The sequence below is a fragment of the Prionailurus viverrinus genome, chromosome C1, assembly GCF_022837055.1.
Source record: "Prionailurus viverrinus isolate Anna chromosome C1, UM_Priviv_1.0, whole genome shotgun sequence".
Taxonomy (NCBI): domain Eukaryota; kingdom Metazoa; phylum Chordata; class Mammalia; order Carnivora; family Felidae; genus Prionailurus; species Prionailurus viverrinus.
The window spans coordinates 207,472,345-207,499,060 of record NC_062568.1 but is presented as its reverse complement, the minus strand read 5'-3'; the positions used below and the strand labels follow the sequence as shown (position 1 = coordinate 207,499,060).

General features: G+C 47.5%; 2 protein-coding genes across 6 annotated transcripts in view; both read left to right on the top strand.

Moving 5' to 3' along the window:
* Positions 1-26,294, top strand: part of NMNAT1 (nicotinamide nucleotide adenylyltransferase 1) — a 53,058-nt gene extending 26,764 nt beyond the window's left edge. For 2 of the 5 annotated variants that reach the window (XM_047870469.1, XM_047870468.1), the window contains one exon: positions 749-1,304. In XM_047870469.1, the coding sequence (XP_047726425.1) occupies positions 749-872 (124 nt within the window). In that variant the 3' untranslated portion in view covers positions 873-1,304. Of the gene's footprint in view, positions 1-748; positions 1,305-4,848; positions 5,007-8,819; positions 9,025-26,049 lie in introns of those variants that run through there. The other 3 variants (XR_007154722.1, XM_047870467.1, XM_047870470.1) reach the window with 3 other exon arrangements.
* Positions 10,562-26,294, top strand: RBP7 (retinol binding protein 7). Its single transcript, XM_047870476.1, has 4 exons — positions 10,562-10,895; positions 23,303-23,481; positions 23,604-23,705; positions 26,050-26,294. Exons 1-4 carry the CDS (start codon positions 10,823-10,825, stop codon positions 26,098-26,100), a joined length of 405 nt encoding a protein of 134 aa, XP_047726432.1. The 5' UTR covers positions 10,562-10,822; the 3' UTR covers positions 26,101-26,294.
* Positions 26,295-26,716: the final 422 nt, after the last annotated feature.

Sequence of the window (26,716 nt, the reverse complement as noted above, 5' to 3'; positions counted from 1 at the left end):
TTACTTAAAATAGCATCTTTTTTTTTTTTAATGTTTATTTATTTTGAGAGAGAATCCCAAGCAGCCTACATACACGCTGCCAGCACAGAGCCCCACGCAAGCCTTGATCTCATGAACCATGAGATCGTGACCTGAGCTGAAATGAAGAGTTGGTTGCTTAACTAACTGAGCCACTCGGGCACCCCCCAAAAATAAAACCTTAAAGAAAAAACTGGCCAACGTACCCTACCGCTACTTCTTCCTTTCTTTTCTTTTTAAGTGAGAGAGGGCAAGGTGGAGGAGAGGAGCAGAGGGAGAGAAAGAGAATCCCAAGGTCCTCGCTCAGCATGGAGCCCATCGCAGGGATCAGTCCCACAATCCTGGGATCACAACCCACGCCAAAATCAAGAGCTGAACACTCAACCGACTAAGTCATCCAGCCGCCCCTGACTTATTCTTACTAAAGCCAACAGGCCAGCTTCACAAAGACCTTGAGGGGTGCAGAGCCTGGCACCAGTAGGGTTCAGTCTCTCTCTGCTGAAGGAGTGGTGGGTTAGAATCTCAGACCACAGAGATGAAGGTCATTTCTTCCTCTCCTTGACTTTTTGGAGTTGAGAGTTGAAGCAATATTGAAAAATAACCGCCTAGAATAGATGAAGCTATTGAAATGAAACTTAGATTTCTTCTGGAAAACCACACTTAGTCCATCTGGTATGGGTGCCAACTGCAGAAAGGTTCCATTGCCAGAAACTTCTCTTTTATTTTGTAGAAACTTCTCTTGTAACGTGCCTTCCTACCTAGAAGTGCCCAGCCTGCCCAGCTGTGAGAATACTGACCTCAGGATCCACTGGATAAAAATAAAGCATTTGGGAGCCTCCCAGGAGACTTGGTAATAGTGAAACAAGCCTGTTGTTGTGCTGTTCATGAGTCGATACCTTTGTACACAGAACGACCTGCTTCGCCTTTTGTCCTAGTACCAAAAATGCTGCTAACCCCACAGCTTCATAACATAGTTTTGGGTGACCTCCAGGGGAGAATTTCCTGTTTTGATAAGGAAATTAGAACAATGCACTTCACAGGGGAATAAATACTAATTGTTGTGACTTCCATCGAGGAAGAAGAAAATATGCCACTGTACTTCCTATCATCCCTTTTTCCTAATTTGCTTTTGTAACATGAATTTTGAGTTTAGGAAATATGTGAAGCTGGTATTTTTGTGTTTGACGCTGGTGTTTATGATGTGTCGTGCTCCTTTACTCCTTACGTTGTATAATTTGAATGCAGCAAATGAATAAAAGTCCCTTACTGGCTGAATATACAACATACGGAGGGATTTTTGTTTGTTTTCCTGTTTAGGGGACAAGTGTGATAAGAGGCGTGGGTTCTCCTTGATGACCAAGGTAGAGACTGAGCCAGAGGGAATCTGCTTGATCAGAGGATGCGCTTTCTCTTTCCGCCACCCTGAGGGTCTCTGCACAGGGTGGAAGGAAGCGTTTCCTCAGGGTCAGCGTGCATGGTAGTGGTAGGATTGCTGATTTTCTTTTTTTTTGTTTTGTTTGTTTGCTTGTTTTTAAGATTGCTGTTTTTCTTACCCCAACCTCTGCTTCACTTCCGTCCGAGCCCAGAGGCCACTATATTGTGAAACGGGCTCCTTTAACATTTACTTCTGGGTGTCACAGGACGTCCCATCCACCGCCGTGCTCCTGCCCGCCCCCACAGGCCTCATGATCTGAAACATCCTCCACGGCTTCCACGCAGCTGTGAGGATGTCCAGTGTCTGCCTCTGAAATCTGTATCTAGTTTACCAGGTAGACTCGTGCCGCTTGAGCTTCATACTGCCAACACTTCCTGTGTGCTGGGTCTGTGTGAGTCCTAAAGAAACGAGGCACAGTTGGGTGCTGTGTAAATGATAAACCCAAGGCCTGATCAAAGCCTGTGCCCCTCACGCCTTTGTGTCTTATGTAGCACACTCCTTTTTTTTTTTTTTTTTTTTTTAATTTTTCAAAGTCTATTTTGAGAGAGAAAATCCCATTCAGGCTCTGCACAGTCACTGCAAAACCTGACTTAGGGCTCGAACCCATGAACCGTGAGATCATCATCTGAGCCCAAATCAAGAGTTGGGCACTCAACTGACTGAGACACCCTGAGGCACCCGGTAACATACTACTCCTCAAAGAATAAAGTTGTAGCCAAATCCTTTTTTTTAAAAATTAATGTTTATTTTTGAGCGAGAGACAGAGTGCAAGAAGGGGAGGGCAGAGAGAGAGAGAGAGAGAGGGAGGGAGACACAGAATCTGAAGCAGGCTTTAGGCTCCAAGCTGTCAGCGCAGAGCCCAATGTGGGCTCTGAACCGTGACATCATGAGTTGGACACCTAACCACCTGAGCCTCCCAGGCGCCCCTTTTAGCCAGATCTTGACATTTTCACCCATCCTAAGTGGAGGAGTACAAATAAATAAAACTTTAACCATAGGATAATCTGATGGTGATGTGTGCGTGTTCTGTCTACACAGAAGGACTAAGTGGAACCCGCCCAATGTTAGCCAAGTGCTTGGAATAGGGGCAGTGAATACCCAGAGGGAGGAGGTGATAGTCACAGTTCACTTTCTTTTCAGAATTGTATTTAAATCCAGGTTAATTAACATATAGTGGAATAATGGTTTCAGGAGTAGAATTTAATGATTCATCACTTGCATACGACACCCAATGCTCATCCCAGCAAGTGCCCTCCTTAATGCCCATCGCCCTACCCACCTCCCCTCCAGCAGGCCTCAGATTGTTCTCTGTGTTTAAGAGTTTCATGGTTTGCCTCCCTCTCTGTTTTTATCCTATTTTTCTTCCCTTCTCCTGTATTCATCTGTTGTGTTTCTTAAATTCCACATAGGAGTGAAATCATACGATATTTGTCTTTCTCTGACTGACATTTCACTTAGCATACTACCCTCCAGTTCCATCCATGTTGTTGCAAATGGCAAGATTTCATTCTTCTTTATCGCCGAGTCATATTCCATTGTGTATATACGCCACAACTTCTCAGTTGATGGACATTTGGGCTCTTTCCATACTTTGGCTATTGTTGATAGTGCTGCTATAAATATTGGGGTGCATGTGCCCCTTTGAATCAGCGTCTTTGTATCCTTTGGATAAATTCCTAGTAGTGCAATTGTTGGGTCGTAGGGTAGCTCTATTTTTAATTTTCTGAAGAGCCTCCATACTGTTTTCCAGAGTGGCTGCACCAGTTTGCATTCCCACCAGCAGTGCAAAAGTGTTCCCCTTTCTCCATATCCTCGACAACATCTGTTGTTTCAGAGTTGTTCATTTTAGTGTAGTTTGCTTTTAATCAGCAAAAGAAAAAGAAAGAAAGAAACCGCCCAGATGCCCATTCCAGCACCATAGTGCCACCCTGTAGCACTATTGCAAGACAGAGCAGAAGCTTCTGTTTCAGAAGCCGGTTTCGCACCAGTCAGTTGACGGGGGCAGGGTGGGGCCGTTGACTCTCAGAATCTCTTTCTGTAAAATAATGCAGTGATCTCTGGGGACCTTCAGCTCTGAAATGTGATTGACCCAGTGGAGAGCTGCCACCTGTCCCTTCTCTTGTGCGTGAGCAGGAAGCATTTCTGGGAACACTGTTAAGACGTGAAGTGCCAAGGGGAGCACACAAGTTCAGGACCATCTCTGCCACCAGGTTGCCTACAGTTAGGAGGTGAGAAACACAAGACTACGTTTTGAGCATCAGCAAGCATCCAGAATCCCTCCTGATGGTTTCCTCAAAACGAGCACACTAGGGCCCTGCAGGACAGGAAACCAGGATGGAAGACGTTCCCGAGGGAGCTCCTTATACTATAAATTATTTGTTATTTATCTGAAGTCCAAGGAGTCCTATTTCTGTTCTGCTTTTTGGGCTTTTGTTTTTCCAACCTTGGGAGGAACAACCTATGAGGAGGTACAGAGAATAGGCATGACATTGGTATAACAATTATACTAAGGGCTTGCGGGAGGACCAGAGAAGCAGAGGAAGGTCAAGGAAGAAAGGAGGGATTTTTTTTAAAAAAATCATTTGCCCAGGGCACTAGGCTGGCTCAGTTGGAGGAGCATGTGACTCTTGACCCTGGAGTCATGAGTTTGCGCCCCCTCTGCGTATAGAGATTACTTAAATAACTAAAACTTTAAAAAATAAATAGGGACACCTGGGCGGTTCAGTCTGTTAAGCGTCTGACTTCAGCTCAGGTCATGATCTCACGGTCTGTGAGTTTGAGCCCCACATCGGGCTCTGTGCTGACAGTTCAGAGCTTGGAGCCTGCTTTGGATTTTGTGTCTCCCTCTCTCTGCTCCTCCCCACTTACACTCTGTCTCTTTCTTTCAAAAATAAATAAACATTAAACAAAATTTTTTTAATAAGTCAGGGTTGCATGAGTGGCTCAGTCTGTTAAGCGTCTGACTCTTGATCTTGGCTCAGGTCATGATCACGTGGTTTGTTACATCGACCCCCACGTGGGGCTTTCACGCTCACAGCGGGAGCCTGCTTGGGGTTCTCTCTCTGCTTTTCCCCCACTGGCACCCACTCTGTCTCTCTCCAAATAAATAAATAAACATAAAAAAATAATTAAAAAAATTTTTTTTCAACGTTTATTTATTTTTGGGACGGAGAGAGACAGAGCATGAACAGGGGAGGGGCAGAGAGAGAGGGAGACACAGAATCGGAAACAGGCTCCAGGCTCTGAGCCATCAGCCCAGAGCCCGATGCGGGGCTCGAACTCACAGACCGCGAGATCGTGACCTGGCTGAAGTCGGACGTTTAACCAACTGCGCCACCCAGGCGCCCCTAAAATTTTCTAAGAATAAAAAATAAAATATCACTTGTTCTGTTCAGTCTTCCCCAGGGTCTCGGGAACAACGGCTGAATGGAAAATCAGAATGAGTGAGAGCCCCAGGTTTTGATGGCCTCGCTGGCATCATTCACTCTGCAGCACAGCACAGAAGAGGGGGGCCCACTGGGATTTGTCTCAGCTCGTGGAGGCAAAGCCCCAGGTACCTTCTTCAAGGTAGATTCTTGGCATCCAAAGTTTCTCTTGATTAATAGGCTTTAAAATAGGGCAGCTAAAAGCATCAGTGTCACCAAAGCTGAAGACCTGAGATTCTGGCCACACAGTTCTTATTGAAAGAGGAGCACTCCTGGGGCACCTGGGTGGCTCAGTCCATTAAGCGTCCGACTTTGGCTCAGGTCATGATCTTGCAGTTTGTGAGTCCAAGCCCCGAGTTGGGCTCTGTGCCGACAGCTCAGAGCCTGGAGCCTGCTCCAGATTCTGTGTGTTGTGTATCTCTCGCTCTGCCCCTCCCCTGCTCACGCTCTGTTTCTCTCTCCTTCAAGGAAAAAAAAAAAAAAAAAATAGCACTCCTGAAGTAGTATTTTATTTAACATTTGCTAAGTAGCCTCAGCAAGTTAAACACACTCAGAACTGAACTATCATTAGCTCTTCTGTCCTCAAGCAGGTTTAAAAAGGCAAATAAGTTACTTAGGGAGATAAGAGTAACTTAATTTTATTTATTTTCTATGTCAGGGTATTTTCCACTGAAGCTCAGCTCCAGGTAGTCTGAACAATAAGGATACTTACACCCAGAAGTACAGACAGAGAGGGCAGGATCCGGGGTGCACGGATGCAGTGACCCAGTGGTGTCATCAGGGACCCAGGGTCTTTCCATTCCTCTACTCTGTAGGGCACAGTGTCCTAAGTCTGGTGTTCCTCGAGTTGTAGAGCAAGACTTCCTTGTCCACGTTCAAAACTGGAGACAGGCGGGCTCCCCAGGGCTTTGTAAAACCAAAGAAACAGCTTTCCCAACAGGCCTATCAAACTTATCAGTATATATCCTTGGCTGAATCAAATTCATTGAAACCTGCTTGTCCTTAAAACCAATCACTGTCAAAGCAGCTAGGGTTTCTGTGATTGCCTTAACCTTAAACTCAGCCAGATCCTACGCTGGGCCCGGGCCAAGCTCCCTGATGGCAGTGCTTCCCTGCCCTAGGGAGTGGAAATACGGATGGCATGAAGTGTCCACAGTGTCCACGCCACTCTTTGTTGAACCAGTACCAGACTCCACTGGGACGTGAGTAGATACACTGCAGGTGCCCATCATTGAGTCCCATCCATTTGGGGTTTTTTTTTTAAGTTTATTTATTTATTTTGAGAGAGACAGACACAGCATAAGTGGGGGAGGAGCAGAGAGAGAGGGGGGAGAGAGAGAGAGAGAGAGAGAGAGTCTCTCAAACAGGCTCTGTGCTGCCAGCTCAGAGCCTGATGCGGGGCTGGAACCCATGAAGCCGAGAGATCATATCCTGACCCAAAACGGTAGGACTCTTAACCGACTGAGCCACCCAAGCACCCCCGCCCCCCCACCATCTGTTTCTGTCAAGGAGGAGCAGTGTTGGTACACAGGTTGAGGACCCCGTCTTGGCTATAATTTTATGATTTACTTTGACAATATCAAATGGAGGAAAGAAAGGGCTCAAATTGGCTAAATAAATTCCACCTCTCTTTCCAGAGATAACTTTTGGTCCTCATCCAGAAGAAAGATCTTAGAATTATGGAGGAGTGGGGTGCCTGGGTGGTTAAGCGTTGACTTTGGCTTAGGTCATGATCTCACAGTTCATGAGTTTGAGCCCCACATCGGGTTCTCTGCTGTCAGTGCAGAGCCTGCTTTGGATCCTCTGTCCCCCTGTCTCTCCGATGCTCTCTCTCTCTCTCTCAAAAGTAAATAAACTTAAAAAAAAAAAAAAAAGGATTGTGGAGGAGAAAATTACTCTCTATCCCATGGCCAAGCCTATGTCCACTTCAACTGAAGTTCAACTCTATCCATGCTAGATGGCCCTTGCTCAAGTTGGCCAAAAGCCATACCAACCAGCACAAATGCTAAAATTATTAGTAGTTATTTCTGTGACTTTCATTTTCAGGCCATCATTTAGAACAATACAATTTTTAGGGTAGGAAGTAAGTTATGACTTCTTCGTGTCCTGTGCCTTTAGTTTTCTGGAATTTAAACAGGCTCCATGCTCCAGAAATCTGGTCAGAGTTCATAGTGCTGTGCCCTTTAAATGGCAAGATATAGCTAATCCCAGGCTTTGGAATCAGCCTGCCACATTCCACCGAGGGAATCAATGTCTTACAGTAGGAGAATCAACAGTCTTCTGGGCAAGGCAGTGCCCCTCTGGCTTCTCAGTAAAAATGACGTTTCTCTTTCGGAAAAGGTCGTAGTCGTTCAGCCAACATTTATGGAGCGCTCGCCCTACGGATGCTGTAGAGGCAAATGAGATGAACATGGTCTCTGCCCTTGGCATTTGAATGAAAAAGTCAATTAACAAACCAAGAAGAGATAACTGTGGGTTATGATAATTATGAAGGAAGTAGAAGAGATGTGATGCAGAGAAAGTGGATAGCAGAAGTATATCAGAAGGCTGTTCTGGAAAGATGACTCTTAGAGATTAAAAAAAAATTATTTTTAATGCTTATTTATTTTTGAAAGGGAGACAGAGCGCAAGTGGGGCAGAGAGAGAGGGAGACACAGAATCTGAAGCAGGCTCCAGGCTCTGAGCTGTCAGCACAGAGCCGGATGTGGAGCTCAAACCCACGAACTGTGAGATCATGACGTGAGCCGAAGTCGGATGCTTGGCTGACCGAACCACCCAGGTGCCCCCAACTCTTAGGAATTTTTGAAGAGAGTCAAGTATTTTTTTATCCAAGTTCTAAACCAACTGAAAAATAAGATGAAAAAAGCAACAGATGAATGAAAATAGCATCTTTTTAAAAATTCAAAAAAAAATTTTTTTTACTTTATTTTGAGAGAGAGAGAGAGAGGGAGAGAGAGAATCCCAAGCTAGCAGTGGAGAGCCTGATGTAGGACTCGATCTCAAGAGTCAGACACTCAACCAACTGAGCCATCCAGGTGCCTCTCTTTAAAAAAAAATTTTTGTTGTTGTTAAGTACCCTGTATGCCCAACGTGGGTTTGAACTCATCACCCCAACATCAAGAGCCACATCCTCCACCAACTGAGCCGAGTGGGCACCCTGAAAATAGCATCTTAATGACTGAGAAAGTCTGGTAAAATTTCGGGGTTGGGGGCTCCTGGGTGGCTTGGTTGGTTAAGCATCCGACTTCGGCTCAGGTCATGATCTCACGGTTCATGGGTTAAGCCGTGCGTTAGACTCTGTGTTGACAGCTCAGAGACTGGAGCCTGCTTCGGAATCTGTGTCTCCCTTCGGATTCTGTGTCTGCCCCTCCTCTGCTCGTGTTCTGTCTCTCTGTCTCAAAAAGAAATAAGCATTTATTTATTTATTTATTTATTTTTTCAACGTTTTCTATTTATTTTTGGGACAGAGAGAGACAGAGCATGAACGGGGGAGGGGCAGAGAGAGAGGGAGACACAGAATCGGAAACAGGCTCCAGGCTCTGAGCCATCAGCCCAGAGCCCGATGCGGGGCTCGAACCCACGGACCGCGAGATCGTGACCTGGCTGAAGTCGGACGCTTAACCGACTGCGCCACCCAGGCGCCCCAGAAATAAGGCATTTAAAAAATTTTTAAAAATAGGTTCGGAGTTGAAGCTTGGTGTGAAGGTCAGAGCAGAATAGGTAAACGTGACGAATTATGTGTTGTCCAAGATGCGTGTTACAAGATCTCCCATCCCACCTGCTCCTCTTAAAATGTGACTGTGAGAAATGAGGTCCACGTTTGTTCCCTTTGGATTTGGGTAAGCCTGTGACCCTGGTGGAAATGATGTTATGTAACTTTTGAGACCGGGTCATAAGACAGGACAGCATCTTACTGGTTCTCTTGGGATGCTCTCTCTTAGAGCCCAGCCACCCATGCTGTGGGGGAGCCAAAGCAGCCCATGGACAGACCCCCACGGAAAGGAACCTGGCTCCCAGCCACACAGAGAGCCAGCACTCATTTGCCAGCCGTGAGAGTGAGCCGTTTTGGAAGTGTCTTCTCCCACTCCGCCAACCGGAGTCCTTACCCCAGCTGATGCTTCGTGGAGCCCGGATCAGCCATCCTCTGTGAGCTATACCCAAATTTTTTGTTATTTTTTAAGCCACTAAGTTTGAGTGGGGGCAAAACTAACCTATACACTAACTCCCCCAGTCTAGACTTTGGACCAGTCTACCAGGGAGAAGAAAAAAAATTGAGACACCCTGTGTTTAAAGTGTTTGCTAGATGAACTCTACCTTAGTAGAGAAAGAATGGTTCAGGGACTGTTGTTCCTAAGGCAAGCCACACATTCCCGTTTTCCAGGAATTTTTCCACTTCTAGCAGTGAAAATCCCAGGTGTTGGGCATTCCTTCAGTCCTGGGGAAGCCGGGATGGGTGGTCACCCTAGTTGCCCCCAAGCAGAGAACTGTTCCGCTTCCTTGAGAATGAAGTAGGTTTGGAAAGAGGCCAGGTGTCTAGGAGAAATTCCTCTTAGTGGAGAGCATGGTTAGAAAGGACTGTTGTGCTAATTGAATGACCTCGGGCAATTTCTCTTTGTCTCAGTTTTTGTCTCCGTCAAATGGACATAATAAAGTAACTACTGGAGAAGTAGGATTTTGTGACAAATGGTAATATACATAGTAAGCACTCAATTAATATTAGCTATTGATATATTTGAGTGTGGGGCATCCGGGTGGCTCAGTCAGTAGAACATGGCGACTCTTGATCCTGGGGTTATAAGTTTGAGCCCTACATTGGGTACGGAGATTACTTAAAGATAAAATCTTAAAAAAAAAAAAATACATGGGTGAGGTCATAAATGGATTTCTAAATCTTCGAGCCAGTCTATATAGATGGTGTTTGTGGCTAATATTGTAGGTTAGCCTACATTCCCACCCCCCCTTCCCTTTTGCCTTTCTCTACTGTCAAGACTGAAGAGATGTGAGATTCCTTAGACTCCCTTGCAATTAGAAGTGGCATGTGACATGGGGCGCCTGGGTGGCTCAGCCCACCTCCGACTCTTGATTTTGGCTCAGGTCAAGATTTCATGGTTTGTGGGTTCGAGCCCCACATGGGCCTCTGTGTTGATAGCTCAGAACTTGCTTGGAATTCTCTTTCTCCCTCTTTCTCTGCCCCTCTCCCACTCTTTCTGTCTCTCTCTCTCTCCCTCTCAAAATAAATAAACATTAAAAACAGAAAAGGAGAAGAAGTGGAATGTGACACAGATTTGGCCAATGAGTGTAAACAAATCTGACGAAGGATAATGGCAGGTGCACTTTCTTTGTCAGCTTGCATGTGGATGTCCTGGCTGGAAACCCAGCAGCCAACTCTTGACGGTAGGGTAGGCTTAAGAGGCCAGGTGCCACTTCCCTGGCCTGGAGTTGCCAGGTCATCGCCAGCAACTTGTCACCCCAGGTCGGCTTGATAAGGTAAAGAAGATAAGCCTCTCTGTTTACGGGGAGACCGCTGGAGCTGGGTTTATTGACCTGCCATTTGCAGCCCAAACACTAATTAATGCCATGAGTTTGAAGGAGATGCCCTTGGTCATTACCACGTGGCAGAGAAAGAAGTGTGGTTGGGAACACTGTCTGGGGCGCGCCTGGGTTTAGGGTTCAAGAGGAAGAGGAGCAGGAGCGGGGAGGCCCGGGGACGCAGGAGTGTCCGCGAGCACAGAAAAGCGCGGCGCAACGGGCTGGGGACCAAGAGGTGCGTCCCCCGCTCCGCTCTGCACGGCTCCTCCCGCCCACGCTGCTGTCCCCACCGCGGTCCCGCCCGGGCCCGCCCCCGCCCCGGCCCGCCCCCTCCACCCCCGCCCCGGCCCCGGCCCCGGCACCGCAGATAGGCCGAGGCCCCGCCGCCCGCTGGCCACTGTCGCCCTGCCCGGCCATGCCCGCGGACCTCAGCGTCACCTGGAACCTGCTCAGCAGCGACAACTTCGACGGCTACATGCTGGCCTTAGGTAGGACGGGAGGGGCGGCCGTCCCGGCTTGAGGCTGAGGCGGCCCTGCCTGGCCTCGCCGTCCCCCTGACCCCCGCCCTGCCGCCCCCACCCTGTCCTCGGGCCTCCGTACCCCCACCCCGCCCCCGTCTCTCCGTCTCTGGGTCCTCTGGTCCCCGTAGCCCCCATCCTCCATCCCCTGTCCCCCTGTCCCCCATCTTTTCGTCCTCTGTCCCCTGGTACCACGCCCCCCACCCCCTCTCCCACCGCCCCCCTTGTATTCGCATCTCCCCATCCCGTGTCACTACCTCGGACCATCCTTTGTCCCCACCCCCATCCCCTGGTCCTGACAACTCCCCGTCTCCCCACCCCCTTCCCCCCCCCCCCACCGCCCTTTCCATCATCCGTCCCCACGTCCCACTTATGTCCCCCCTCATCCCCTGGTCCTTCCTTCTCCCTGTCGCCCGTCCCTCCCCCCTATGCACCCGTCAGTCGCTACCGGCCCTGTGGTCAAGGCTCCTGCCCCACCGGGGGACACCTGGGTCGCCGGGCACCTCGCAAGGGGACTTGGGGGCACGATGGGGCCCTGCCGGTGAGGGGGCGCCCCGGCCCCTCTGCCGCGGGGCTCTGGGCAGCCGTCTCTGCGCTTCCTGGAGCCCGGTGGCTCTGCCAGGGAGGTCGCCACCCTCCGGGTGGGGGCAGCTCCGGGCGCGCTCTGGTGCAGGAGGTGCCCCTGCCCGGTGACTCTGGCGCCCTCTCGAGTTGGGGAATCACCTTGGGAATCTTTAGTTTCCTGACTCCCTTCTCCCCGCCAGGGCTTGAGTGAGGACCAGAAACCCACACCCCTTAGAAGCCACTCCTCTCGGCCCCTAGGACACAGTGCCAGCCCTGAGGACTATCGTGGGTGCCCGGAGGGGTCGCTTCTTTGCCCCCTGCCCGGCTTCCCAGCGCTTAAAGGACAGCCTGGTCTGCACGGAGGAAGGGGGACTCTGTGGCCACCAGGGGCGTGGCGGGGGTCTGACCCATGTCCTTGCTTCCCAGAGCGTTTGAAGAATGTTCCCCACCCTTGGTGGTTAGAAGGCCTCCCTTCCTTACCCAGTCCCAGTTTGTCCTGCCCTGAGTCTCATTCTTCAGATTTGGTGGGTGGAGCCCTGCGGGCCCAGCGCTTTCTCCTGAATGACACCGATCAGTGGCACTTTTGACAGACGGTCTCCAGCTGCTGGAAGTATGGGGACCTGGTGTTTCCTCTGGCTTCTTCTCATTATTTGACACTGGGTCTCCGTTTTTTCCATCTGTAAATTGAAAGAGAGGAGTCCAGTTTTGGTTTTTTTCCTTTAAAAAATGGTGGTAAAATATACAAAACATACAATTGGGCATTTTAACCATTTAGAAATGTACGGTTCTGTGGCTCCAGTGTGCTTTTAAGATTTCTGTGCCTTCGGTGGGTTTCTCTCCTCCCTTCCCACCTTGAGTAGGGACGTCTGGAGCTTCTCAAGCTAAGTCTGATTCAGAAGGACACAAAATGCTGTCCTGAAGGGAAGAAGTCTTTTGTCCTCATCCCATTTTAGGTCCATTGCCTGGGGCCCCTGAATTAGGCTAACAGAAGACAGATTAACAAACGGAAGTTAGTTAACACCTGCCTGGTGAAGACACGATGCCGGCACTCAGTGTGGAGTGGCTGGAACTTGAGCCCGTCTATAGAGCATCTTAGCCGGGCGAGAACTAACAAAATAAGGGCTGGCTGGGAAGGTTTTTTATTATGATTCTTCTGGTGCCCTCTCCAGGTTGGCTAGAGTCTAGAGTCGCCTCCCTGACTTGCGTCTGTTGGGAACAGTGAGGGACGGGGGACAACTTTACGAAAGTAGGTCCTGCTTTGGGGCCAGTGGGGGAGGGGGAGGGCAGAGAGCTTTTCTTCTGTCAGCTTCTTCCCAGCCGTCTGCAGTTCAATATAATAATCAATGTGCCGAAGTGGTGTATTTGGGGGTGGTACGTTCTGCTTACTTCAACCCGAATCTCATTGCCTTTCTCTTTCCAACTTCCAAGAAGGAATTAACGCTTGTTCTTCCCAAAGGCGGTAGGTCCTGATGGTTTCCTTGTCTCTCTACCTGCCAAATTAGGGGAGGCATGTGACCATAAGCGCTTTCTTCCCTGATCTATCTGGCTGGTATCTGGTTTACTCGTGTGGAGGATAAAGTGTTAAATATCAGGTGATGGCTTTGAACTTTGCCTTGCTGTATACTTTGTTTCTGGCAATTTCCATGGCTTTTGGAGCAAACCTCTGAGACCAAACGGAATGGAGTTGGCCATCCATGCAAGTGTGGGAAGACATCTTGAGCTAATCCATCTGGTATCACAAAGCAGGCTTCTTTTTTTTAATGTTTTTATTTATCTTTGAGACAGAGAGAGACAGAGCATGAGCAGGGGGGGGGCAGAGAGAGAGGGAGACACAGAATCCGAAGCAGGCTCCAGGCTCTGAGCTGTCAGCACAGAACCCGACGCGGGGCTTGAACTCACGGACCGTGAGATCATGACCTGAGCTGAAGTCGGACGATTAACCAACTGAGCCACCCAGGCACCCCTTTTTTTTCTTTTTTAAAGTTTATTTATTTATTTTGAGAGAGAGACCAAGTGGGGAAGGGGCAGAGAGCAAGAGGAGAGTGAGAGAGAGGGAGAGAGAGAGAATCCCAAGCAGACTCCACACCACCAGGACAGAGCCTGATGTGGAGCTCAAACCCACGAACTGTGAGATCATGCCCTGGGCTGAAGTCAGACGCTTAACTGACAGAGCCACCCAGGCGCCCCACAAGGCAGCCTTTTCAATGTTGCTATTAGTGTTTTTCTTTTTTTTTTTTTTTTTCAACGTTTATTTATTTTTGGAACGGAGAGAGACAGAGCATGAACGGGGGCGGGGCAGAGAGAGAGGGAGACACAGAATCGGAAACAGGCTCCAGGCTCTGAGCCATCAGCCCAGAGCCTGACGCGGGGCTCGAACTCACGGACCGCGAGATCGTGACCTGGCTGAAGTCGGACGCTCAACCAACTGCGCCACCCAGGCACCCCACTATTAGTGTTTTTCAAATGTGTGTTAGTCCATCGTTCACCTGTCCCCACACTGTCTTGCTTGTCTAACTTGTTTTTCCCATGATGTCAATACAGGCTTCACAATTATCTGCCACTGTATTAGATCCTAGAGGCTAACAGAGGCTGTTTATTTATTTCCGTGACTTACATTTATTTATCATCCAACTCACAAGCCATGGAGATTGAATCAGCATCCTGCCTCACAACCCCTTTTCTTCCTTTGGGTTCAGGTTCCAGAAAGATGCTGGATCCAGACAACACACTTAACTCTTACTTGCAATCTCTTTTCCACAAGAAATGTGAGTGTGCTAAGGATTTCTGGAATTGAGAGGCTACTTGATTAACAGAGCAGCTAAGCGGAAACCCAGATAACCTTGCCGTTGATAGTTGGTAATAGAATCACAGTTACATAACCCCTGGGGCGCCTGGGTGGCTCAGTCGGTTAAGCATTAAGCATCTGACTTCAGCTCAGGTCCTGATCTCACAGCCCGGCTGTGAGTTCCAGCTTCGAGTCAGGCTCTGTGCTGACAGCTCGGAGGCTGGAGCCTGCTTCGGATTCCGTGTCTCCCTCTCTCTCTGCCCCTCCCCTGCTCGTGCTCTCTCTCTCTCAAAAATAAATAAACATTTTTTAAAAAGTTACATAACCCCTGAGTTCCTTTACTTTCTTCATTTGTTAAGCGAGGTAGCTGGACCAGATCTGATATTCTAGGTATCTAAATTACAAACCGAGATATCTCTTAGCATTTTATACAGTAGCTGAAATCAGACTTAAAACTTATTGCCAGTTCCTAACGAGCTGAGAAGAAAATGATTTGGCCACATGGCTACTCGTATGTCAACACTCTCTTCTGCCTTCCGTGTGTAAAGAACAAGGACTCCAGGGTCAACCGGTTTTCCCCCTGGGCAGATTAGGGGCTCAGGACCAGATGGGTGTAGGTTTTGTTTCTCTAGAACTAGCAGGATTTTCTTAGCTCGCAGATTCTGTGCCTCACCCTGGATCCCAGACCTACGGAATCAGAATCTGCATTTAACCAGATTCTCAGGTGATTCAGATGCAAATTAAAATTTAAGAAGTAGGGCTCTTTGATGCATCAAGTCGTCATTAGGACAACTGCAGAAGGTAGGTAGGTGGGTAGGACAACTGTGCAGGTCCCCTTATATGAGGATTTTTTAAAATATATATATAAATACAGTACAGAATTGTTCATCTATTTTCTTTTCCTTATGATTTTCTTACTAACATCATCTTTTCTCTAGCTTACTTCATTGTAGGAATACAGCATATAATACATATAAGATACAAAATGTGTATTGTTTATGTTGTTGGGAAGGCTTCCGGTCAACAGGAGACTATTGGGAGTGAAGGCTTGGGGGAGTCAAAAGTTAGATGAGGCTTTTTCAACTGAGCGCTCAGGTCCCGGGATAGGAACACCCCAACCCCTGGGCTGTTCAACTGTGCCGTAAAACCGATTGTCCCTATTTATGTATATTCTAATGCCAACCTATGCGGAAGTGTTCAGACCTTTCCTGAGGACTTTTGCCTCTGCTGATGGCAAGCTAATTTATTTATACTCTCAACGAAGACAGCTAAATTAAGCTAGACCAAATGTATATGTATATTTTAAAACTTCTTAGGGAACATCAGAGAGCTACCAGAATAATGACGAATTATCACGCTGAGGTCCAGGAAAGAAGAATCCAGAGAGGCGAGCCCAGCACTTAGGACGGTTCCTACCTCAGGCTGTTTGGGAGATTCAGCTGCAGTTTGGGGAGCTTCATGGGATCGGTGGAGGGGGCAAGAGTGGGAGTCCTGAGTTGGTCAAGGGTGGACACTCTGTAAACACCCTCCTCTGGGTAGGATTCCGTACCTGAGGAGTGAGGGAGACCTGGAGGTAAATAGCTTTTGAATAGACTGTTGTTTCACTTTGAATCGTCTTGGTGGTCCAGAAAAATCTCAAGACCTGAACTTGAATTAAAGTGCTTTCAGATAGGGGTACCTGGGTGGCTCAGTTGGTTGGGAGTCCAACCCTTGATTTCAGCTCAGGTCAGGATCCCAGGGTCAGGGGATCGAGCCCCACGTTGGGCTCCATGCTGAGCGTGGAGCCTGCTTAAGATTCTCAATCTCTCTCTCTCTCTCTCTCTCTCTCTCTCTCTCCCCCCGCCTCTCCGCCTCTCCCCCCTCCCTCCCTCCACCCCTCCCCCACTTGTGCTCTCTCTCTTAGAAAAAAAGTACTTCCAGGTAGCTAGTGGCCTTAAAAGCAATTTAAAAACAAAAAACCCTCTTTGGAGGAAGAGAACATCATGCAAGTTCTTGAATTGTTTGTACAGAAACAATGCCCAGTAAATAATCACAGTTAGATAACTACCTAAGGAGATAAAAACCCATGACAGGAAAACTCTGGGAGGTGTTGGATAATGTCTGTGTGCGGTGATCGAGGTGATGGGACCATGAATGTTTGCTTGAGTCCAAACACGTTAAATTGCACATATTAGATATGTACTGTTCTTTGTACATATCTTTATATGTATGTAAAGAACATATGTATGTGTTCTTTATACCTCAACAAAGCTGCCAAGAGATAAAAAGACCCCAATAGCAAGGATCAACAGAAACAACAAATAATAGGGGCGCCTGGGTGGCGCAGTCGGTTAAGCGTCCGACTTCAGCCAGGTCACGATCTCGCGGTCCGTGAATTCGAGCCCCGCGTCAGGCTCTGGGCTGATGGCTCGGAGCCTGGAGCCTGTTTCCGATTCTGTGTCTCCCTCTCTCTCTGCCCTTCCCCCGTTCATGCTCTGTCTCTCTCTGTCCCAAAAATAAAATAAACGTTGAAAAAAAAAATTAAAAAAAAAAAAAAAGAAACAACAAACAATAGAAATGGTGTCTCCAGATACCAGGATTATCAGAAATAGACTATGAAGCAGTTACGCTGAGCTTAATTTTGGCAAGGACCCAGAATCCATATGAAGGTAACAGAACAGAGTTGAAAAAAGAAACAAATAGAAATTCTAGAGTTGAAAAATACCAAGTGAACTTAGAAACTTGGTTTGCAAACCCTGTTCTTCAAATTCCTTTCTATGTCCCATGTTTTCAGAGCTCAGGATGTTCCTATCCTCCATTATAGAGAGGGCACCTCTCATGTGAGGGTCTTAGGACCGGCCTCAGGGAAAAATCAGAAAGTTCTTCTAGCACAAACCATTCTTCAAATTCGTTCAACTTGAACTATTCAGTATGCCAAGCTACCACATTTTGGGGTAACGTGACCTGAACCCCATCAAGAACAGAGTTTCTGCTCGGGATAATGAAAAAGTTCTGGAATTAGATAATGGTGGTGGTTGTACAACATTATGAATGTACTTAACACCATGGAACTGTATGCCTAAAAATAGGTAAAATGATACATTTTATGTTATGTATATTTTATCACAACAGAAAAGCTGTACTGCAAGCAGACTTCAGTAGAAAACCCACAATAAGTCCTACATTACATTTTAAAAAAATTACAGGGGTGCCTGGGTGGCTTAGTGGGTTAAGCGTCCGACTTCAGCTCAGGTCATGATCTCACCGTTCGTGAGTTCAAGCTGTGCCTCAGGCTCTGTGCTGACAGCTCGGAGCCCGGAGCCTGCTTCAGATTCTGTGTCTCCCTCTCCCTCTCTGCCCCTCCCCAGCTTGCACTCTGTCTCTCTCTGTCTCTCAAAAATAAATAAACATTAAAAATTATTTTTAAAAACTAAGGCTCATTTTAAATTCAGTTGTTTGAATTGATTAATAAGTACATTTTGTGAATTAGCATTCTCTCCTAACATAGCCATGTCTTATGACTTTACAGAATGAACTAAAACATGTTTGTTAAAGACAGAGGTTTATAGGCAGGCAACTAAAGATAGGTCCTATAATAAAAACCAGAGGACCCTTATTACTTTTTTTTTTTTTTTTTTTTTTGGATGGGAGAAATATCCACCCAGGAAATCTGTCCCTTTTGACAAAAAACAGAGCTTGAGATCTCTGTCCTGGCTGAATAATGAACTTAACAAAGTGCTTAGTAAACTACACAATGTCTTAACATTTAGATTCTTTTAAAAAATAAGCACATAGCACACGGAAGGGATTTATGACACAGAACTGGAATAATCAAGGTGCTTTTGGGTTCGAGAAGATTGTTTTTAATTTTCCTTTGATTGGAGCAGATTCTCTTCTTAAAGGGAAACTTTGATTATTCTGTTTTTACCTTCCTTGGTTATAAATTCCTAAGTACAGCGACTGCGCATTTAGAACTTTGATCTCTCTACCCCTACTCCCACCCCCAGTAAAGTGTATTTAAATACGTCATTTCCCTGGGTGCCTGGGTGGCTCAGTCGGTTGAGCATCCGTCGCTTGATTTCAGCTCAGGTCACGATCTCATGGTTGGTCGGATCGAGCTCTGCGTAGGTCCCTGCCCTGATAGGGCAGAGTCTGCTTGGGATTCTCTCTCTCTCTCCCTCTCTCTCTCTCTCTTGCTCTCTCTCTGCCCCTCCCCCTCCTGCGCACGCACGCGCACACACACACACACTCTCTCTCTCTCAATAAACATTAAAAAAATAATTAATAAAAATAAGTATGTCTTTGGCCTGGAGAGAGGCAAGGGTGGTGCCACAGCTTTAAGAAAGTGTGTCCCTCAGGGCACCTGGATGGCTCAGTCAGTTGCATGTCTGACTCGATTTCAGTTCAGGTCATGATCCTGGGGTCGTGGGATCTAGCCCTGTGTCAGGCTCCCTCCTGAGTGTGGAGCCTGGTTGGGATTCTCTGTCTCCCTCTGCCTCTCTCTCCTGCTTGAACTCTTTCTCTCTCTCTTAAAAAAAAAAGAAAAAAAATGTGTCTCTTCTTAAAGCTACTGTTCAACAAGCTCCAGGAATCTTCTCCAGCATTAAAAAAAAATTTTTTTTTTAACATTCATTTTTTTTTTTTTTTTTTTTCAATGTTTTTTATTTATTTTTGGGACAGAGAGAGACAGAGCATGAATGGGGGAGGGACAGAGAGAGAGGGAGACACAGAATCGGAAACAGGCTCCAGGCTCTGAGCCATCAGCCCAGAGCCTGACGCGGGGCTCGAACTCCCGGACCGCGAGATCGTGACCTGGCTGAAGTCGGATGCTTAACCGACTGCGCCACCCAGGCGCCCCTAACATTCATTTTTGAGAGACAGAGAAACAGAATGCAAGCAGGGGTGGGGTAGAGAGAGAGGGAGACACAGAATCCGAAGCAGGCTCCAGGCTCTGAGCTGTCAGCACAGAGCCTGACGAGGGGCCTGAACTCCTGATCCTGAGATCAAGAGACACATGCTCTACCAACTGACCCAGCCAAGCATCCCTTGAAGATTTTAACTTACTATTAAAGATTTTATATTATTTAACTTACTATTTTTTAATTTTTTAAAAATGTTTACTTTTTTTTTTTTAACATTTATTCATTTTTGAGAGTGAGAGAGACAGAGCATGAACGGGGGAGGGGCAGAGAGAGAGGGAAACACAGAATCGGAAGCAGGCTCCAGGCTCTGAGCCGTCAGCCCAGAGCCCGACACGGGGCTCGAACTCACGGACTGTGAGATCGTGACCTGAGCCGAAGTCGGACGCCCAACCAACTGAGCTACCCAGGCGCCCCAGAAAAATGTTTACTTATTTTTGAGAGAGACAGAGAGTGTGTGAGAGGTGGAGCGGCAGAGAGAGAGACAGAGGATCCCAAGCAGGTCCATGCTGACAGCAGTGAGTCTGATGTGGGGCTCGAACTCTCGATCTGCAAGATTATGACCTGAGCGGAAGTCAGACGCTTAACTGACTGAGCCACCCAAGCGCCCCTAAAGATTTTTTTTTAAAGTAATCTCTACAGTCAACTTGGGGCTTACAGGTTTTAAAACCATAACTGATGTAAAGTAATAATCTAAAGTTTGTTTTTTATTTGGTTGGTTAAGTTGGTTCTGTTTGACTTACACAATGGTGTTTAAGGAAATTCAGCAATAACTTTTAAATTTGGCTTGGTCTTTTTAATAATGAGATAAATATTTTTTAAGGGTTTAGCCTCAATACTTAATTGTGAAAAAAAAGAAAAAAAAAGTTTCTTGGGCACCTGGCTGGCTCACTTGGTAGAGCAAACAACTCTTCATCTCAGGGTTGTGAGTTCGAGCCCCATGTTGATTGGACAGATTACTTAAAAATTAAAAAAAAAAAAAAAAAAGGTTTTCTCAAAATAAGGACATTTGTATTTGGAGTTTAGAAATACTGCAGGGGCCCTGCTCATTGCTTGGCCGATTTTCCTGGACTGGAAATGATGTGTGAAGCCCCAAGTAGCAGTTCATGTCAGATAAAAATGAATCTGTTAGGCAAACAGATTAAAACAGGGGTTCGTGTCTTGCTGGCTTAGTCAGTGGAGCGTGAGACTCTTGATCTCGGAGTGGTGAGTTCGAGCTCCACGTTGGGTGTAGGGATTACTTAAAACTAAAATCCTTAGGGTCGCCTGGGTGGCTCAGTCGGTTGAGCATCCGACTTCGGCTCAGGTCATCATCTCACGGCTCGGGAGTTCGAGCCCCGCGTTGGGCTCTGCATTGGGCATGGAGCCTGCTTGAGATTCTCTTTCTCCTTCTCCCTCTGCCTCTCCCTTTCTCTCTCTCTCTGTTTCTGGGGTACCTGGGTGGCTCAGTGGTTAAGGGTCCGACTTTGGCTCAGGTCATGGCCTCGTGGTTCATGGGTTCAAGTGCTGCATCAGGGTCTGTGTTGACAGCATGGAGCCTGCTTGAGATATATTCTCTCTCTCTCTCTCTCTCCCTCCCCCTCTCTCTCTCTCCTCCCTCTGCCCTCAAAATAAATAAACTTTAAAATAAGTAAACATTAAAAAAATCTTTAAAACAAACAGGGGTCAACTCGGGGGGCACCTGACTGGTGCGGTCAATAGAGCGTGCAACTCTTGATCTCTGGGTTTTAAGTTTGAGCCCCATGTTGGATGTAGAGGTTACTGTAAAAATTTTAAAAGATAGAACCAAATGGGGCGCCTGGGTGGCTCAGTCGGTTAAGCGTCCGACTTCGGCTCAGGTCATGATCTCACGGTCCGTGAGTTCAAGCCCCGCGTCGGGCTCTGTGCTGACAGCTCAGAGCCTGGAGCCTGTTTCAGATTCTGTGTCTCCCTCTCTCTGACCCTCCCCCGTTCATGCTCTGTCTCTCTCTGTCTCGAAAATAAATAAACGTTAAAAAAAAAAATCTTGAAAAAAAAAAAAAAGATAGAACCAAACTACCTCCAATGAGGCACGTAACTCTCTTAAATGAAGATTCCCGGACATTTCTTTTACATAATAGGACAATCCCGACATGGGAGAACCATGTCCTAGGTCTCATAGAAATGGTAGGTGATGAGCCGGCATCCAGTGGTGGCTCTCTGCCAGGGAGACCATGTCACCTGCTCCTAACAGTCCAGTGGCACCCATCTGACTTCATTTTCTCTGAGTTAGAGCCCAGTGGTTCTTATGGTACCCCCACATTTCGTCTCAAGATCCTCCCCCCTCCTGATTCTCCCTCATTATGCTCCAGCCACGCCAGGCTCCTGGTGGTTCCTGAACCCATCTGCACATCCTTGCGGGTGTCCCTGGGCTCCCTGGGACCTCTCCTGGCTGAAGTGTCACCTGGCTGTCCTAGTTTAAAAAAAAAAAAAAAAATTAACATTTATTCACTTTTGAGAGACAGAGCATGAGTGGGGGAGGGGCAGAGAGAGAGGGAGACACAGAATCCGAAGCGGGCTCCGGGCTCCGAGCTGTCAGCACAGAGCTGGAAGCCCTGGGACCATTGACGAGATCCTGACCTGAGCTGAAGTCAGAAGCTTAACCAACTGAGCCACCCAGGCGCCCCCTGGCTACTCTACTTAAAATAGCAACAGTTGCCGGGCTGGCTCAGTAGAACCTGTGACTCTTGGTCACAGGGTCATGAATTCGAGCCTCGTGTCAGACACAGGTTATTTAATAAAAAAATAAATGAAATAGCAACAGTTACTTCTAGCTACATAATGTGCTCAAAGCTGCTAACAGGAAAACGGAGTTCGAGTCCACCGTCTATCAAAACCCGGCTCTCCTCAGCATTCCGTGTTTCTGTGTGTGGCTCTGTTTTAAGGTTTATTAAAGATTTCCAAATGTACGATACTATATGCATGAGTGCATGGCTTTTGACTTTTGTGTGTGTTGTTCAGACACTGTTCAAATGCTGTCTTAAAGTGTAAATACAGGGGCGCCTGGGTGGCTCCTTCAGTTGAGCATCCCACTTAGGGTCAGGTCATGATCTCATGGTTTGTGGGTTCAAGCCCCACCTCGGGCTTTGTGCTGACAGCTCAGAGCCTGGAGCCTGTTTCAGATTCTGTCTTTCTCTCTCTCTGCTCCTCCCCCACTTGTGTTCTCTCTCTCTCTCTCTCAAAAATGAATAAATAAACTTAAAAAAAAAGTGTAAATACAGGGGCGCCTGGGTGGCCCAGTCACTTAAGCATCTGATTCTTGGTTTCAGCTCAGATCACAATCTCAGAGTTTGTGAGTTCGAGCCCCGTGTCAGACTCCGTGCTGACTGCGCGGAGCCTGCTTAGGATTCTCTCTCTCCCTCTCTCTGCCCCTCCCCTGCTCATGCTCTCAAAATAAATAAATAAACTGCAATTTCAAAAAGTGTAAATACATAAAGCAGACAAAGGCAGAGTGGCTGTGTTTGAGTTTGGGCTGGGACCTGAGCCCTGTCCCCTTGGCTTCTGTGTCCTCTTGCCAGCCCCTGGAGGAGCTCCTGGAACGGCTTCTTCCAGGCCCAGCTGCAAATCCGTAACCCAAGGCACGGCCCACCAATGACTCTTCCCTGAATGCCGGTCAAGCTTTTTTTTTTTTTTTTTTTAATGTATCTTTGAGAGAGAGAGAGAGAGAGGCAGAGAGAGAATCCTAAGCAGGCCCCACCCCGCCAGTGCAGAGGCTGACGTGGGGCTTGAACTCACGAACAGAGGAGAGGCAGAGAGAGAGAGAGGGAGAGAGAATCCCAAGCAGACTCCACACTGTCAGCACAGAGCCCGATGCGGGGCTCTAACCCAGGAACCAGGAGATCATGACCTGAGCCGGAACCAAGAATCCCACGCTCAACCAACGGAGCCACGCAGGCGCCCCTTGGTCAAGCTTTTTAATCGAGCCTCGAGACGGAGCTTTGCCAGGATGACTCCCGACAGGTCCAATTTTGGCAACAAGTGGCATTGAAATCGTAACAGAAACATTAGCTATGAAATACAGTGGCTTGGAGGGCGGCTGCCAAACCCTTCGCCTTTGCGTCTCGAGTGGATGTTGAGATTTTTTTTTTTCTTTTTTAGAAATTAGTTTTAAGGTATTGACTTTGCCACTCGTAAGATAGCCAAGTTGCTGAAGCCACAGAAAGTGATGGAGCAAAATGGGAATTCTTTTGCCATCCACACATACAGCAGCCTGAGGAACCACCTCGGTACGTTTACGGTTGGAGAAGAATTCGAGGAAGAGAATAAAGGCCTGGATAACAGAAAATGCGAGGTAAAAGAATTCAAGTGATAACCTAGGCCCTCGATTTGGCGACATCAACTCAGCGTCCTACTTAGGACCACTTTGAGGACACTGCCAGAGCCAGCCAGCATTTTCTCCCCTCTCTCACGCAGAGCCTGGTCACCTGGGACAGTGACAGACTCACCTGCGTCCAGAAGGGGGACAAGAAGAACAGAGGCTGGACCCATTGGATCGAAGGGGACAAGCTCCACCTGGTGATCGCCACCTTTCATTCTTAGGATACAATATTAAAGCACGACAGCAACCCCACCATTCTAATCCACCATTGGGTTGTTTTGTTTTGTTTTTTTTTGGAATGTTTGTTTATTTTGGTGGGGGAGGGGCACAGAGAGGGAGAGGGAGAGAATCCCGAGCAGGTTCCATGCTCATCGCAGAGCCCAATGCGGGGCTTGATCCCACAACCCTGGGATCATGACCCGAGCGTGTATACATACATATACATATATACATATACAATAAGGGAGCTACAGGCTGCTTAATATTCCATCAGGTCGGTGAATTATCATTTTTGAAAAACATTTCCTTAATTCCAGTGTCCAGGGTATTGTTTCAGGGTGTTTTCTGCTACTGCTTTTTTTTTTTTTTGAAGTTTATTTTTATTTAGAGAGAGAGAGAGAGAACAAGCGGGAGAGGGGCAGAGAGAGAGAGGGAGACAGAATCCCAAGCAGGTTCCCCACCATCAGCTCAGAGCCTGATGCGAGGCTCAAACTCACAAACCGTGAGATCACGACCTGAGCCAAAGTCAAGAGTCGGATGCTTAATGGACTGGGCCGCCCAGGCGCCCCTGCTATTGCTTAAATTCATGTAAATGGAGCTTTTTTGCATCCATGGGTTTATTTCCTTCGGAAGAATTCACAGAGAGGATCCTGGTCAGAGGCACACACATCGTTGCCTCTTGCTACCTCATTACCTTACTTCCAGAAGAGTGTGTCAATCGCCAATGCCCCCAGCACTCCATGAACGGGCAAGTTCTAGCTCAAGCTATTCAATAATTTCTAAATATAATTTAGAAGGCATAAAATTGTACATCGAGGATTGATCATGGCTTTGTAAATGAGAATTGCTTCCTGCTGTATATATTATAATCGCTGACATTTCTTGAGTCGACTTTGTGCTCAACTACTGTGCTAAATCCTTGCGTGTCTTATCTCACTTGGTCTTTAAGACCGTCCTGTGAAAGGGACTCTATTTTTCCCATTTACAAATGAAGAGATTCAGATTTAGAAACTCTCCATGGCTGGTGAGTAGCGAGTCAAATCCAGGGCTGACAAAAATGTATGCTTTCAACTCTATGCCCTTTTGCCTTAATGTATGTGAGATCTTGGCCAGAACCGTGGAAACAAAATTAGAGCACTTACGTTAAAGTTAGGTGTGTCTTTGAAAGTCTGGATAGTCTTTGATCGCACAGACACTGAAGATATTTTGATTCTTGGGGCACCTGGCTGGCTAAGTAGGTAGGAGCAGGTGACTCTTGATCTGGGGGTTGTGAGTTCATGCACCACATTGGGTGTGGAGCTTACTTAAAAAAAAAAAAAGATATTTTGATTCTAGATTGACAAATCTGACATTCTTCTGACGATAAAATCAAAATCAAGACACTTGCCATCACAAAAATGTAATAGGGAACTACAAAGAAAGACAAATACGTTTGAGGATATAGGTTAGTTGACTGTAAGAGGTAATGTGCAAATTGCATGCATCCTTCCTTGGCATAACTCTGCCCAAGCAGAGGAGAGAAGGGTCCTTGCTCTAAGGACACTCACAGGACAATTCTTACATGCTGTGATAGAACATAGAATCAATATTTGGTCTTGGTATCTGGTTCCTAAAACCCTTGGGATCTCCAGAGTAATGAGAGTCCTCTGTAGGCTAATGAGATGCCTGGGGGCCGGGGTCTCCCAGATGGCCAAAGATTTATCAGTCATGCCTACGTAAGGAAACCCCCACAAACACCCCTAAATGAGAAAGGTTGGAGAGCTTCCTAGTTGGTGAAAACATCGACGCACTGGGAGAGTGGGCCCCCTGAAGGGCCCGTGGAAGTTCCGCACACACACCCCCCCCCATCCTGTGTCCTATGCACCTCTCTACTTGGCTGTTCTTGAGTTGTATCCTTTATAATAAAGCTCTCCATAGAGAGAGATAGAGAACAAGCGGGAGAGGGGCAGAGAGGGAGGGAGACAGAATCCCAAGCCGTTTCTGTGAGCCGTTCTAGCAAATTCCTGACCCTGAGGAGAGGGGGTGGGAATCCCCATTTAATAGCTGGGCAGTCAGAAGTTTGGGTGGCGGGGGACTGGTGTTTGATGTCTAAAGTTGGAGCGGTTTTGGGAGGCCGAGCCCTTAACCTGTGGGGTCTGCACTAGCTCTGGGTCTTCGGTGTCAGAATTGAGTTGAATTGTTGGACACCCAGTTGGTGTCACCGAGCTGGAGGAGCAGGGTCGGAAGAGACACCCCAGCCCTGCTGTCAGAAGTGCTGTGAGTAATAATAATCAATAGCCCACATGCCAACTCATCTTTCTTCTCCCCTTCCCCTTTCCCTAGGAAATGTTCTGTGAAGGCCAAGTGTGCAAACAGACTTTCCAGAGAGCCTGAGCTGTCTCCGTCCCCAGAGCCCACGTGTGACAGCAGCCTTAATGGTGACTCCTCTTCCCAAATGAACAGATGTTACTCTGTCCGGGTTTGGTGACGGGAACTTGTGGTCGGGGAGACGCCTCACCACCTGTCCCCGAAGCCATTTACTCGGATTGTGGGAAAACTGCTCAGTTTCAATAAACCTGTCCAACGACTCTGACTTTTTCCTTCTAGATGTAGCGTGTGCCATTATTTTAAGAAGTATTTGAAAACCTTCCAGGCGCACCACGGACACACCAATGAACAGGATGTAATTCCGTCTCCAAGGGCTCGTGGGGAAAATGGACAAGCGAGACGTCTGAACAGCGGTGATCAGCACAGGCAGTCCTGAGAGCCCGGGAAGGGATGGGCCAGTGGTGGCAAGGGGAAGGGGTGGCGGAGGGGCGGAGACTGGAAGCGCAGGTAAGCAGGAAGCATCGGGAAGCCTTCTAGGTGAAAGGCTGGGGTGAGGGGAGGGATGTTTGAAGACCCGAAACATTGCTTCCCCTGCAGCGTGGGGGTATGTGGGCTGAGTGCGAGAGATGCCGTGGGAGCCTGGAAGGCAGGCAGCGGCCCTATCGTGACGCCTCTTGAATGT